The following is a 16,254-nucleotide window of genomic DNA, read 5'->3' as shown; positions in this document are numbered from 1 at the left end:
CAGTTCTGTGGGATCTAGATTCGGATGGCTGCTCATCATTTGAGGGCCATGCTCCATAGCAGTGTTCCCCAACTCCGGTCCTCAAGAGCCACCAACAGGTCATGTTTTCAGGATTTCCTTAGTATTGAACAGGTGATAATTGCATCACCTGGACAGGCAAGCATTCAATCACCTGTGCAATACTAAGGAATTCCTGAAAACGACCTGTTGGTGGCTCTTGAGGACCGGAGTTGGGGAACACTGCTGCATAGTATCCTAATCCACCTGTATGGTGCAGGCAGGTTGAGCCGTCTGTAATTCCATACCAGAGATGTAAACTAGAGACAGGACCCAGCCTGGGATGTGCCTAGCTATGGCCCGAACCTGAGCAGAACTCCCTCTGCAGAAGAATTGCATTGTTGGCAAATGTAGGGCTGTAGAATTAGCTGAAATGTGGTGGAAAGGATAAGGAAAACTGACCATAAGCCCTTTTTAATAGTTTTTGTCCGGTTCCTGCACACACAAAAACCCTTAGCTGTTCTCCTTCACTACCGCCCTATACAGTAGCTTTAATAACCATTGTCCATTGTTATTGCCTCCTCGGATCTTCGGAAATTGGACCAGCTTTATATTTTTTTTCTCGTAATACTCGTATGCTCCCCTGAAGACACCATATTTATTCCCAGCTGCCCCTCTTTCCAATAAGAGCGAGCTCTGACTGAGCAGCCATTAGGAACGTATTGTTAATAAGATTGCCGTGCATCTTTGTTTCTGTCATATCTAGCAGAGCTTTAATTATGAAGCCGTATCTGAGCCAGGATGTAGACATCGTCTCTTCCAGCCCTTTGTTAGAAAATGAGCTTGCTTCAGGCTGCGGTATAGTCAGAGACTGATCTGAGAGGGGATAAAATGGAATAATAAGTCTGGTTGAGCCGCCGTGCGCTCCCCTCGGTGCACGGCTCAGCAGGTATACTGGGATAGTTTCTGTAGATGCCAGCTAAAGGGACGCCCGGGCTCAGGGCCGCAAGCTTTAAATTGGCCCCAAAGAGAACTGTCGTTTTGCTTTCAACTCATCTATAATATCATAATGTCCCCATAACGGCAAAGTTTTAACATTATGATGTGACTCCTATTATTTTTCACCCTTCGGAATGATTAGCGTATTATAGTTTCTGTTGTTGATTTGCAAGATGCAACATATGAAATTTTTTTAATTTATTTTTTTTTGGCATATCGGTTGGCAGGATGTGTCCTAACATGTTCACAGGCTGCAAATTGACAGATGTGTTAATTGACTATGTAAAAGTTTTCAGGCTGATGTCAAGGAAGGAGTCTACATAAATTAAGTATGGGGATGGCTGACTGCAGGTTCTCACAAATGAGGTGTCTTGCTGGCTGTCATACTGCTGGCGCCAGGAGGCACTCAGCCCCTGGCACCTCACACTAATCACTCTCCATATGCTTTTGCACAATTGTGCATTTCACAGTCTAATGGCCTCATAATGCTGTTGCCTTTTTAAAATGAAGGATCCAAAGATTTGCTAGATCTGTGTTTCTCAACCCGAGTCCTCAAGACCCACCAACGGGTCATGTTTTCAGGATATCCTTAGCATTGCACAGGTATTAGTATTGCATAGGTGATGGAATTAATGGTTGAGCAGATGACGAGATTATCACCTGTGCAATACTAAGGAAATCCTGAAAACATGACCTATTGGTGGGTCTTGAGTAGAGTTGAGCAAAATTTTCAAAATTTGGTTCCGATTACGATTGACAGAAAATAATGTATTTGCAATATTTGCCCAACATCATTGTGATCAATGGGAGTAGAAATGACCGAATATGTTCGGAATAGGTCGTCAAACATAGTCGGCACGAATACGGCAAATTCAGATTCGGCGACAGATTTCGAACATATTTGCTTAACCCTACTCTTGAGGACTGGAGTTGAGAAACAGTGTGCTAGATGCTGTTTATGGATCTTGATGATTGATGGAGAATGGCCACTACACTGTGTTTGGAGCTGTGTTGTTCTCTGTTTTGGACGAAGCACGTGTGGCCACAGTGAAACTTGTTCAATGGTGGAGATGGCGGACATCAGACCCCCACCGATCTGATATTTATGGCAAAACGATGCATTCATTCAACCGATAGCCATCTCTCCCATACACCGTAGCATTCTTTCCTGCTGGGCTCTTCTGTTTCCTCTGAGAAAATCACCGACAGACATCCCTTATCTGCGAGAGAACAAAGCGATCCTCAGTCTGAAGTCTTACATGCCCAATCCACATCTTCCCCAATGGTAATTTGGCTGGCACCCCCATATACATTAGCATGTCGGCTGAACCTGGGTTCATCACCTATTAGTCTTTTTATATTCATAGACTCTCCTTTAGCCCTGTCCAACCTCTTTAACATACTGTGTAGATCAGTTGACTCTCATATGACTAGTCCGAAGTAAAGTATCAAAGTAGTCCAATTAAAGTGGATGTGAGCATAGTGGTTCATGGTATATTTCCATTTTGTTACATGCAAATAGTCTCTTCAGAGAGGAAGAGGACTAGAACTCTAGTGCCACATATTGGCAGTAGCAATATCGCGGTCAGAAGCCTCTCACATAGCCAAACCAGATCTCAGACTTTGCACTGACGAGGGGCAGCACCCCGAAACACAGCGTCTTCAAATTGAGATTCTGGTTTGGCTTTTATGCTAAGTCATGTGAAAATGGTTGACATTGACTTTTAGGATTGCTACTTCCAATAGGTGGCACTAGAGTTCTAGTCCTCTTCCTCTCTGAAGAGATTATTTGCATATTTCCCAGAGGAGCATTGCAGCTTTGTCTCCTCATCTTGGCATGCTTAACATGTCACTCTCCGCAAGGAGAAGCGTTACTACTTGGATCATTTTGTTACAGATATTCTTGCACAGTTTTATCTTATTTCTAAATCTTGTGCCGGAGCTGTTCGACATTGTTGCCCCATAGATGTAGCCGAACTGTAGAGTGAGTTGCTTTTATAGAAATAACAAAATGACTAATTCTAGTTCTGACGTCTTATAAACTTTGACACAACTATTACCAACCACTAGAAGTGACTAATGATGACTATTCACCATGCTGAGCCATCCTCCGTGCCTTCTTACTAAGGAAACTACTCGACAAATGAATGGGCTCTTATTTTCTTCACTTTTTTTGGTTTTTCTGCAGCCCCCACAGAAGCCCTGCTCTGTAAGTTTGCTGATGGAGGACAGAAGAAGAGACAGACCCAGAACAAATACGTCCAAAATGGAAGAGCCTGGCCGAGAGAGGGCGAGGTGAGACTTGTAAGTCTTTCCATAAAATTTCAGGGTGGGGGCATGAATGAGTAGCTTAAAAAACATGAGTCACATAAGACTTCTTGGCTTGGAGCAGGCATGGCTTGGGTGTGTGTGACAGGTCGGTGCCCTCCTTTCCGCAGCTGCTCGCTCCTGGGATTTGCTTGTGCTTCGTTTTCATGCTCATCCCTGACCTTCTCACACCAGTGCAGTTTAAAACCTGCAAACCAGAGATATATAGTATCTACCATGAGTTCCAACATAGATTATATGCAAAATCCAAAAAGATGCACATGTGTTATGCTCCTGAAATTGTATTATTCTTCATTGGTGCAAGCTCTGAATGGCCAAACCCCCCAGTTGTTGAGTGGTGTTTGGTCGCTGGAGAGCTGTCACACAGACAGCTCTCCAGCGACCAACGATGCCGGTAACCAGGGTAAACATCGGGTTACTAAGCGCAGGGCCGCGCTTAGTAACCCGATGTTTACCCTGGATACCAGCGTAAAAGTTAAAAAAACAAACACTACATACTTACCTTCCGCTGTCTGTCCTCGGCGCTGTGCTTTCCTGCACTGACTGTGAGCATAGCGGCCGGAAAGCAGAGCGGTGACATCACCGCTGTGCTTTACGGCCGGCCAGCGCTCACAGCCAGTGCAGGAAAGCACAGTGCCGAGGACAGACAGCGGAAGGTAAGTATGTAGTGTTTGTTTTTTTTAACTTTTACGCTGGTAACCAGGGTAAACATCGGGTTACTAAGCGCGGCCCTGCGCTTAGTAACCCGATGTTTACCCTGGTTACCAGTGAAGACATCGTGCGATGTCTGCAGGGAGTCCTGCAACGAAATAAAGTTCTGGACTTTCTGCAGCGACCAACGACATCACAGCAGGATCCAGATCGCTGCTGCCTGTCAAACTGAACGATATCGCTAGCCAGGACGCTGCAACGTCACGGATCGCTAGCGATATCGTTCAGTGTGAAGGTACCTTAAGGCCAAGTTCACACTGGGCGATTTTGCTGCGTTATTTTATGATAATTTTCAGCTGCCTTTTACAGTACCAGCAACGTCTATGAGATTTCCAAACTCTCATGCACACATGTTTTTTTTTAATCAGGATTTTGTGCGTTGCATTTTTTTTGGACACAGAGTATGTCAATTATTTCAGCATTTTTTCCAGCGTTTTTTCACCACCCATTCAAGTCAATGGGTAAAATACGCTGAAAAAATGTACTAAAAACACAGGTATGATGTTTAGCTGCGGTTTTTGTGCCAAAACCTGATTCTATGGAATAGGACTTTTTTTTTTTTCTTCAATACTAAATTTTAGCAGCGTGCACAAGAGACAAATCTAGCATGCCAAAACCGTCGCAAAAAACGCCAGGAAAATATGCTTCTTTCCTGCCAGATTTTGCTGCAGAAAAAACCCGCTGAAAAAAACACCTAGTGTGAACATACCCTATATTAGCAATTTCCTGATCACCAAGGGTTCAACTACTGGGACCCACAGTCATCGTGAGAACTGGGTTTCCGTCCTGTCTACATTGAGTGGAGGTCAAGCATACGTAGCACCCTTATATCTGGCAATCCCATGCACACCTCTGTCATTTCCTTGTTCTCGGAACCTAGAGCCCTTGTTTTCAGATTCGCTGGGGATTCCAGCAGCCAGACCGCTCCTTATTTCAATTGTGGGAATACTCCTGATTGAAAAATTATCCTACCATTTTGCTGTGCAGCTCCTCTGCAGAGCTTATCAGCCTTTATTACAAGCAGGAGCGGACGCGGACAGTAGATGGCCCCTATGAATGAACTTTACACGTGAAGTCTGCAGTCCAATACTTAATCATAATAATGCATAACTCTACCTGCTCTTGGTATCCATCTCTTGGTAGGATATCAAACTGAGGAGGCAGATAACTAGGAATAACAAGGCTAGAGGCTTAATGTTCCCATAGACATTAGACTTAAGTCTGCTAAACCTGCAGCCATTGACTGGTTTTGTCAACGATCTAATGCGCATGGGGGCGCGCCGGCCAACTGATGGTCGGGAGAGATGATCGTGCATGTCTGATTTCGGACTGCCGATCGCATTATTCTCCCTGAGATAAGCCACCAGCCGATTTCGGTCAGTGGCTTTCTCGAAGAGAACACTGGAGTGCTTGCCCGAACAAGCGCCGGTATATAGGACAGTTGGCAAAGATGGCTCTCGACCAAAGCATTGGTTGTCAAGTAGTCATCTTGTGTGTATGGCCAACTTAGGGCTACTCACAAGATTTGTTTCTAGTATACCTCCATATGCCATTACGTTTTGAACCACTTTACAAAACTCTTGTCCTCGTTTGCGACTGTATCATTTTAGGACAAAACTTTTTGGCTATGTGTACACAGTCTTCTTGTTTTTGGACCAGAACCTCCATGCTTTTGAGGCGGATTTGGAATATTTCCACTCTGCGTCAGCCCCAAAACCGCCTTAAAAAATTGTGTGCACTTTAGCTGGTTTTTAATTGTAAAATGTGTTGCGTATAACCTCTATTCAGTTATTCAGCGAGAAGTAGGAGACAAGAGTGCGACCGCAGAGATGGTCATAGTAGACACGTATAGGTCTGCATAGGAGCTGTACGTACAAAACGGGCAATGTATTTGTATCGTTGCTATATCACTTAATTTAATGTACAAAAGCAATATAATTTATATGAACATAGCCTTTTAGTTAAGAAATAGACTTAATAAATTGATCATATTTCCAATTCTTGGATTGGCTTTATTCATTTATTCGAATCGACATCTGTATACTACGTGTAATGGTCATAAGGAAATGTTTTGTTTTGTTTTTTCTTCACAGGCTGGAATGACGCTGACTTATGATCCCACTGCTGCTATTCAAAATGGGTATGTCAGAAGGTGATTTTCCCAACTCTAAACTTTTTTTTTAATTCCATGTTTGTTTTATCCATTTAGTGAACTATACTTTGCTTCCATGTAATAAATAACAGGGTTCCGACCGTGGATCAGTGGTAGGGTTAACCAGACACCTTAACAATTGCCCAAATGGATAGGAAAAAGTTTACCTTTCTTCCACCATATCCACTAGAATTTTATTCTGATTTTTTAAAATGAATAATGTGTTATGCCCAACACGAAATTATTAAAATGTAACTTCCTAATTTATGAATTTCCCATATTGCTGTTTAATTGAGAGCACTGTTTTTCTATTCTTTAATAGTTTTGTTGGTGGTGTGTCTGAAGTAGACAAGTATACTTGTTCCTTAAGGGGTCTCCACCACAATTGATAAAACAACACTAAAAGTTTTCCTAACATGTTTCGCCACTAAACCGGCTTCATCAGGAGCACAAATGCTTATAGCATATATCCCTTGTACCTCTGATGATCTCAGCCTAGTGGCTAAACATGTCTTGTGTGTTAGTATTTATCAATTGTGCTGGTAGTTCCTGCACTATGGGGGTTTGTGTCGAGAAATACTGCTCTCAATTGGACACAGTATTGGAAAATATACTTTTCCTGCGTTTTTGTTTTTTTTTTACTGTTAAAAAATAAAAATAAAATAAAAAAGTTTAAACATATGGCCCATTTGTATTTTGCTTCTCATATTGTAAGGTTTATTCCCATGTTTCACATTTCTGGCATATCCAAGGGATATTTGGCGAGGGGTGTTAATAAAAATAGAACCACATAATGCACAGCTGTCAGAAGGTAGATTGCCGTGCATGTGCAGTTCTCTCCTAAAATTGCAAGAAAATGATGTGGATATGCCAAATTTTAAACGATGGGTTGTAACCCTTTGATTCTAGAAAGTATAAATAAAATATGAACCTGCACCTTCTTCTTTGTGTAACCACGTCCATTGTGTTTGAAGCCCCTTCGCCTCATTGCAAGTCCAGATTATGAAGTGGTTTCGCCATTCCTCTAAAATACATGTACTGAGGACCACCGTGCTTAACTATGGGATTATCTTGTAGTTCACATTTCATAGTATAGCTTTTCATTCATCATGGGATGACACTTTAGGCTTTTTTTTTTAACTTATTTTATATATTTTGCAGGTTCTATCCCCCGCCATACAGCATTGCCACAAACAGAATGATTACCCAAACATCCATCACCCCCTATATTGCATCTCCCGTCTCAACGTACCAGGTGAGTCAATCATAACCTGAGAAGCCACAGTTCCTTCAATGAGATTGCGGATTTCAGCAGTGATAATCGATAACGCTTTCATTAAGAACACGCGTTCAGTATTTGGTCAGTATTTTACATTGGTATTTGTAAGCCAAAACCAAGAGTTGGTGATGAATGCAGAAATAGTGACGTGGTTCTATTATAGTAAAAATTGCAAGATTTATAAAAAAAAAAAAAAAAATACAAAATAAGAAATTTCTTAATGCAGATCATGATTTGAAAGACTACAAATAAAAAATATGTAATATAACAATACTGATTTAGAAACCTATTGTTAGTTTTATTTTCTGGCGCCTTGCTCTTTAAGGCTGATAAAGCTAGAATCCCCACTGACATCAGTAATAAGCCGAACCTTGAATGTAGTCAGTTAGGACCTACACAGGTCAAAGTGGCTCCGAGAGAGAGGAGCTTTCTGACCTTTTCTTATTTTTTTTCTTGCAGTCTTGTTAATTCTGATGGATTTCTTTCAATGTCTGCCTTGTATCAAGATAGTGTGCATGTATATGTAGTCATGGACGAAAGTGTAGGCACCCTTCGAATTGTTCGAGAAAATTGAGTATTTCTCCCAGAAAATTATTGCAATTACACCTGTTTTGTTATACACATGTTTTTCAGTTGTGTGTATTGGAACAATACAAAAAACAGGGGGGAAAAAAGGCAAACCGGACAAAAGTTCACACAAAACCCCAAAAATGGGCTGGACAAAATTGTTGGAACATTTCTCAAATTGTTGGTAAACAACTCTTTTTCAAGCATGTGATGCTCATTCAAACTCATTTGTGGCAAGTAAAAGATGTGGGCAATATGAAAATCACACTGAACCCAGGGGAAAAGGGGAGAAGTTGACTCAATCTTTGCATATTGTGTGTGTGCCAAACTAAGCATGAAGAACAGGAAGAGGACAAGAGAACGGTCTGAGGACTTGTAATCTTGAGAAGGTTGATTATTTTTCAACAATTTTGGTTCTCAAGTCCATCTCCAGAGATCTTATTGTTCCTTTGTCCACGGTGCCCAACATAATCAAGAGGTTTACAACACATGGCACTGTAGCTAATCTCCCTGGATGTGGACAGCAGAGAAAAATCAATAAAAGGTTGCTACTCAGTATAGTCTGAATGGTGGATAAGCATCCTCAATCAAGTTCCAAAGAAATTTAACCCGGCATGAAGGCTCAGGGTGCATCCTTGTCAGTGCAAACTATCCATCGACATTTAAATGAAATGCTATGGCAGGAGACCCAGGAGGAGCCCACTGCAGACGCAGAGGCATAAGAAAGTTAGACTGAAGTCTGCCAAAATGTATGTGAGTAAACCAAAATCCTTCTGGAAAAGAATCTTATGGACAGATGAGACCAAGATAGAACTTTTTGGTAAAGCATATCATTTTACTGTTTGCCAAAAACTGAATGAGGCCTTCAAGGAAAAGAACACCGTACCTACAGTTAAATATGGTGGAGGTTTATAGATGTTTTGGGGCTGTTTGTCTACCACTGGCACTGGATGCCTTGAGTGTGTGAATGGCATCATGAAATTTGAAGATTACCAAAGGATTTTGGGTCGCAATATAGAGCCCATTGTCAGAAAGCTGGGTTTGCGTGTCAAATATGAGAGAACAGGAGCAGTTTGCAAAAGAATGGTCCAAAATTCCAGGTGACAGATGTAAGAAGCTTGTTGATGGTTGTAGGAAGTGATTGATTGCAGTTATTTATTCCAAAGGGTGTTCAACCAAATATTAAGTTGAGGGTGCTAACAATTTTGTCCAACACATGTTTGGGCTTTTGGGTGAAATTATATCCAGTTTGCCTTTTTTCTGTTTATTTCCTTTGTGTGTTTTGGAACACAAAAAAATGTGAATAACAAAACAGGTGTAGTTGCAATAATTTTCAAGGAGAAATACAGGTCCTTCTCAAAAAATTAGCATATAGTGTTAAATTTCATTATTTACCATAATGTAATGATTACAATTAAACTTTCATATATTATAGATTCATTATCCACCAACTGAAATTTGTCAGGTCTTTTATTGTTTTAATACTGATGATTTTGGCATACAACTCCTGATAACCCAAAAAACCTGTCTCAATAAATTAGCATATTTCACCCATCCAATCAAATAAAAGTGTTTTTTAATAACAAACAAAAAAACCAACAAATAATAATGTTCAGTTATGCACTCAATACTTGGTCAGGAACCCTTTGGCAGAAATGACTGCTTCAATGCGGCGTGGCATGGAGGCAATCAGCCTGTGACACTGCTGAGATGTTATGGAGGCCCAGGATGCTTCAATAGCGGCCTTAAGCTCATCCAGAGTGTTGGGTCTTGCGTCTCTCAACTTTCTCTTCACAATATCCCACAGATTCTCTATGGGGTTCAGGTCAGGAGAGATGGCAGGCCAATTGAGCACAGTAATACCATGGTCAGTAAACCATTTACCAGTGGTTTTGGTACTGTGAGCAGGTGCCAGGTCGTGCTGAAAAATGAAATCTTCATCTCCATAAAGCATTTCAGCCGATGGAAGCATGAAGTGCTCCAAAATCTCCTGATAGCTAGCTGCATTGACCCTGCCCTTGATGAAACACAGTGGACCAACACCAGCAGCTGACATGGCACCCCACACCATCACTGACTGTGGGTACTTGACACTGGACTTCAGGCATTTTGGCATTTCCTTCTCCCCAGTCTTCCTCCAGACTCTGGCACCTTGATTTCCGAATGACATGCAAAATTTGCTTTCATCAGAAAGAAGTACTTGGGACCACTTAGCAACAGTCCAGTGCTGCTTCTCTGTAGCCCAGGTCAGGCGCCTCTGCCGCTGTTTATGGTTCAAAAGTGGCTTTACCTGGGGAATGCGGCACCTGTAGCCCATTTCCTGCACACGCCTGTGCACGGTGGCTCTGGATGTTTCCACACCAGACTCAGTCCACTGCTTCCTCAGGTTCCCCAAGGTCTGGAATCGGTCCTTCTCCACAATCTTCCTCAGGGTCCGGTCTCCTCTTCTCGTTGTACAGCGTTTTCTGCCACATTGTTTCCTTCCAACAGACTTACCATTGAGGTGCCTTGATACAGCACTCTGGGAACAGCCTATTTGTTGAGAAATTTCTTTCTGGGTCTTACCCTCTTGCTTGAGGGTGTCAATGATGGCCTTCTTGACATCTGTCAGGTCGCTAGTCTTACCCATGATGGGGGTTTTGAGTAATGAACCAGGCAGGGAGTTTATAAAAGCCTCAGGTATCTTTTGCATGTGTTTAGAGTTAATTAGTTGATTCAGAAGATTAGGGTAATAGGTCGTTTAGAGAACCTTTTCTTGATATGCTAATTTATTGAGACAGGTTTTTTGGGTTATCAGGAGTTGTATGCCAAAATCATCAGTATTAAAACAATAAAAGACCTGACAAATTTCAGTTGGTGGATAATGAATCTATAATATATGAAAGTTTAATTGTAATCATTACATTATGGTAAATAATGAAATTTAACACTATATGCTAATTTTTTGAGAAGGACCTGTACTTCATTTTCTGGAACAATTTCAAGGCTGCCAACACTTTCGGCCATGATTGTACATTTTTATGACCTGCCATGAGTCATTTGAAGTGGTGCTACTCCTTTTGAAGAGTCACACTTGGGGGTGGAGCCTCTGTATGCTAATGACCTTCAAGGAGTCATAGGGGTTGAACTCTTCCTTTTGAAGAGTCACAATGAACTGCTAAATAAGACATCTCACAAGCTAAGTCGTCACAAGTCATTTCTGGTGTCATCTGATGCAGTGTGGACGTGAAGCCTAGATTTGAAAATCTTGCTTTTCTGCCCATGTTCACCATGACATGCAAAGTTTTTGAAATGGCAATCGGGTAAGAAGGATGGCTTGTCAGACTGACTCTTCTGAGAAGTGGCTCCACCTCCCTGACTCCCTACAGGTCATTACAATATAGCGCATGCTGTTTTGAAAATACTTTCTATGTTGGCTGTGTCAGACAGAATAATGAAGGACACGATTGTTAGTGTGTTACTGTTCTGAATATCTGGTTGTTGGTGGGTTGGGGCCTTAATTTCCAATGTCTGCCCTTTTAATATGGGCCATCAATGTGCAATAGTGGTAGAGGCCAAAGAATCCAGAGATTATTAACACACATGCACAGCGCCACATGTATACAAGGTCAGACTTCACCCGCCATACACTGATGACTAATCCTAAATACAGAATATCACTGTTTCGTCCTGGAATTCCCCTTTAAGGGATTATAGATAATCCAGTTAGATATATTACTTTATGTACTGCCAATCCACCTGTGTATTTTTAATAGCGGCATGATGACCTAGATCCTCCGGCCGCCATGAAAACACTTTATTAAGTTATATCGTGCAGGTCTCCTTCCCCCCCAAAAAAAAATCAGATTTTATTTAGAAGTCTACAAAGCCTCCGCACACAATAGATGTAATTTGCTTAAATGGAAAAATAGAGTCACGCAACACAGTCAAATTAGTCCAAAAACTAGTAACATAATAAAAGCACAAAAAATCCTTCTCCGCCAAAGCGGGAAACCGTCATATCTAGTGTAAAGACTTTTAGTCTTGCCAGTTATTGCAATTTTAACTTTTTTTTTTCTCCTTCTATATTTCATCATTTTATTTGCACGGTGTTTAAAGATTTTGTTTATAAAAAAAAAATATAATAACGTTTCAGAGCAAATTCTGGGCTTCCATAGCACGGCAGCTCATAAAAAGTGAAACTCATTATTCTCTCTGCTTGGCAGAGACGAGGACATTGGACTGTTCTTCCAACCACATAGTTTGGCCGGGGACATGGGTGGTTAGAGTTTGACTGAAGTTTCAGCTCATGGACAATGGCAATTTTTGAGTTAAATGAAAAACTTCCATGGTATTTTGGGTATATGCAAGTCAAATTAAAATGTGGATCCCAACATTGGCCACAGACCACCGGTAATATGTATTTTTGAGCTGTGATGTGGGCAAGAGTTCAGCCAGATTAATTTCTTTCGAAAACTGGGAGTTTGCCTGTGGCCTGCACTAGAGAATGGTTGTAGTGTTTCTCCTCTGTACGGTTCCTGTTGTGTACACTGATGAAGGGAGCAATTTGGTCCACTAGTCTGTATATGAAAATGCCAAACTTCACTTTATATCGTTGTCACCCCGGTGTCCTTTTCAGATTGTCACACATTGCAGTAGACCAGACTAGATGAGACGCTTCTGTCTGGAGTGTCCCTTTTTAAGAGGCCTGCGCATGGAGTTGCCTCACCTTAGATATTAATGAGGTACTATAGATGAGTGTCCCACGGTGTTACTGGAATTTTTTATTTTTTTTCAACTATGATCCTAAGAAGTAAAAGGCAGGTGCCTGCTACCTGCCTGTTGTGCCGGAAGCCTGTCTCTGCCGGCACAGTGCAGTCACAGACCACTCCTGACGGTGATTCAGTGGCTTCCACTGATGTCTCGTCACCAGAGCAGGAACTTTTTTTTCCTCTCTGCTCTGTTGACGGGGCGTGACTGCCAACATCATGCAGAGTGACAGCTGGCTCCCCACTGCCTAACTGCGGGGAGACAGCGGTCAATCAGCATGTCTGCAGCAGTCGCTTCCAATCGACACAACAGCCCGGAAGAAGAGTTGTTCTGTTGATATGGAGCAGCTGGATTGAGTGGTCGGTGATTCTGCACTGCATAGAATAGACAGGTAGTTACCACCTACCTGCCTGTTACTTTTTAACAGCTGGCCCCAATGCAGAACGAATGTCAGGCAGGGCCGGGGGCATGGTTACAGCCGCCGCTCTGTATACACTGACTGGTGACTGAAATTGGAACGCTATTGGGGGAATAAAGTTCATTTTCTCCTCGCAGCTTTCAGGTAATTGCAGGCCCTGGGCAGTTTAATAACGCCATTAATCTTCAGATTATCTGCTGGTTAATTGCTTTTTTCTGGAGACCGAGAACCTGTCACCATGTTTTTCCATATAAAGTAGGGCTGTCACCTGTACACCCTCACCTGCATACAAGCCCCCAATGAGCTCTGCATAACACAAATTCTAGCTATTATTATACCCTCAAACGCTCCAGTCCGGGGAATCGCTGGTCCCTATCTGGTACCTTCTAGCCTGGACTTGCTTATCAGTTAGGAAGCCGCCCACATGGATGACAATAAATGGCGGCCATGCTTTACTGATGCATACGGACATGCCTCATTTAACAACTTGTCCCCTTTTATTTTTAAAGTGCCTGCTCTGCAGAACTTGTTTAATTTCTCCTTTTAGCTTCACTTTTCGTGTGACTGGTATTATAGCAGGGATACAGATGTTAGAAACACTTCGCATTTTATGTGATTTTTTTTTTTCTGTATGTTTTTACCATCTTTGCTGCAGAATTACAAAATGTTCTGTTTACCGTGTCTAGACGGAGCGCACTCAATTCCTCCTGTTCCTCTTGCACTGTGTGATCTGCAAAACAGATGGCAGAGCTGAAATAACGTATAGTGGTGGCGTACATTAACACCGGGACGGACACCAGGGTTTGAACATTAAATATTTGCTGCTCGTATTGGCCTGATTTTTACATTTCCAAGTGAATGTGTAACAAAGAAATAAAATAAAAAGTAAATAAACGCTAAAGCAAAACACCACTCAGCGCTGCCGAATTATAATCAGTATCACCCTTACCCTATAGGACACTGTTAGTTTTAGCAGTGAGATCAGGGATAGTGTGTGTACCCTCCCTGGAAAGCTTGTCCACTAGTGTCCATTCCTGTTTTCATTTATTTTTGTTTGTTTTTGTGTTTATATAGAATTCTAAATGTAGTCCCTTTTTGTGCAAACACTGTGAATATTTTACTGCTGAATAACCCTTATATTTTTACTGAGCTTGTAGCAGTGAGTGCAGGGATATTGTGTGCACACTCCCTGGAAAGCTTGTCCACCAGTGTCCTTTCCTGTGTTTTGTTATTTTTGTTTGATTTTGTGTTTATATAGAATTCTAAATGCAGTCACTTTTTGTGCAAACACTGAATATTTTACTGCTGAATAACCCTTATATTATTACTGAACTTATAGCAGTGAGATCAGGGATAGTGTGTGCACTCTCCCTGGAAAGCTTGTCCACCAGTGTCCTTTCCTGTGTGTTTTCTTTTGTTGTTATTATTTGTTTTTTTTGTTTATGTAGAATTCTAAATGTAGTCCCTTTTTGTGCAAACACTGAATATTTTACTGCTGAATAATCCTTATATTTTTACTAAATTTCTAGCAGTGAGATCAGGGATAGTGTATGTGCTCCCTGGAAAGCTTGTCCACCAGTGTCTTTTCCCCTTGTAAAATATTGACAGCAATTGCATAAAAAAGTGACAATATTCAGAATTCTACAACTGGATGATCCTTACAGTTTTACTGAACCGGATTGTGCTAATGTACTATTTAGACTAGTGCTTCCTTTGGCCTTGTTCACGTGCTGCATACTTGATGCATATTTTAGTTTTCTTTATTACCAGTGATATACATAAAAGAGCAAAAATCAGAATGGTCATCTCGTTACGGAGTTTGCTTTGCCACCTCGAACAGGATAGCCCAATGTTTGCTGTCCCCTCTATGCCCCTTTTGACTGCTCTGTACCCCTTGGCTTGCCTAAAAGTGCAGTCAAACCCCCCAATACATAAGGAAGGCAGGGCCCCTCTTATCAAGGGCCCCATGGAAAGCAAATGATCACCCTCTCTGGAATAGACGTCTTTGTGGATGCCCAGATTTGTGGTGTATCTGTGATACATTACTTGTAGACAGCTGTGTCTATCCTGTACCTCCAAAATGACTGTGACAAACAAACATTTGGTTATGTTTTACACACATTATGCCTGTTTTTGCACTTATTTGGGGGGTTAAACACATATTATGGCATATACGTTTAAAAGTTCCTAAAGAAACCACCTGCTACAGTTTTGGATGAAAAGGTATAAACGATTAACAAAAAAAGTTATAATGTGTCCATTATGTGTCCAACCATAGAAATAAAGTACCGTAATTGAGAACCTTAGCCTCAATGTTGTCTTCAGTGGCTAATTCTAAATAAAGTTCTAAAATCTTATAAATAGATATTTTCTTCATTCTTCTTGGCCGTAATAAAGTTGGATACATAATTTTACCATAATACTGCGAAGCTGAAATGTACATGTTTTGGTGAGAATAGGTCTGCTAACCTAATGGTTACTGACGGACTGATTACAACAGTGCTTTTGTTTTTTTGTCTTCTAGGTGCCAAGTCCTTCTTGGATGCAGCCACAGCCATATATCATGCAGCATGCTGTAAGTTCTTTAAATGTTTAGGCTATAAAGAGCATGTTACAGAAAATAACTGCATTGACATACTTATATAAATGGATTCAAGCTTCCATTTTTATCAATTAAATATCTTTATAGGGATCGGAGCTCTGTATTAAATAAAGCCCCATGTTTTAATTTACACAGCAATTCTAAATTCCACCATTCATAGCATTTAATAGTAAATCTGTCTTCATGGAGCTCCCCCTGGTGGTGACAAAATGCACCAGAATTTTATGTTACTATTAAATAAATCGGCACAGAATGTTGGACTCTTTTTGGAGAGAGAAAACTTTTTAATTATAGGGATAGGGAAAGGTCATACTTTTTTCAAAATACTTTTCATCTGTTGTGTGAGAAATAGAAAGAGAATAAATCTATTATTTCATTCTCCCAAGATCACACAGATTGTTGCAATTAGGCTACTTTCACACTAGCATTGTTTTCAATACGTCGCAATGCGT

The 16,254-nt window shown here is 41.2% G+C and overlaps 1 protein-coding gene across 6 annotated transcripts in view; it reads left to right on the top strand.

Moving 5' to 3' along the window:
• RBMS1 (RNA binding motif single stranded interacting protein 1) overlaps positions 1-16,254 on the top strand; it is a 175,602-nt gene that overhangs the window by 139,704 nt on the left and 19,644 nt on the right. For 2 of the 6 annotated variants that reach the window (XM_069733028.1, XM_069733029.1), the window contains 4 exons: positions 3,185-3,300; positions 6,129-6,187; positions 7,349-7,442; positions 15,725-15,775. In XM_069733028.1, the coding sequence (XP_069589129.1) occupies positions 3,185-3,300; positions 6,129-6,187; positions 7,349-7,442; positions 15,725-15,775 (320 nt within the window). The remainder of the gene's footprint in view (positions 1-3,184; positions 3,301-6,128; positions 6,188-7,348; positions 7,443-15,724; positions 15,776-16,254) is intronic. The other 4 variants (XM_069733032.1, XM_069733031.1, XM_069733033.1 and 1 more) reach the window with 3 other exon arrangements.

This window comes from Ranitomeya imitator, chromosome 7 (assembly GCF_032444005.1).
Source record: "Ranitomeya imitator isolate aRanImi1 chromosome 7, aRanImi1.pri, whole genome shotgun sequence".
Taxonomy (NCBI): Eukaryota; Metazoa; Chordata; class Amphibia; order Anura; family Dendrobatidae; genus Ranitomeya; species Ranitomeya imitator.
The sequence above is the reverse complement of the archived record's forward strand: the minus strand, read 5'-3'. Positions and strand labels throughout refer to the sequence as shown.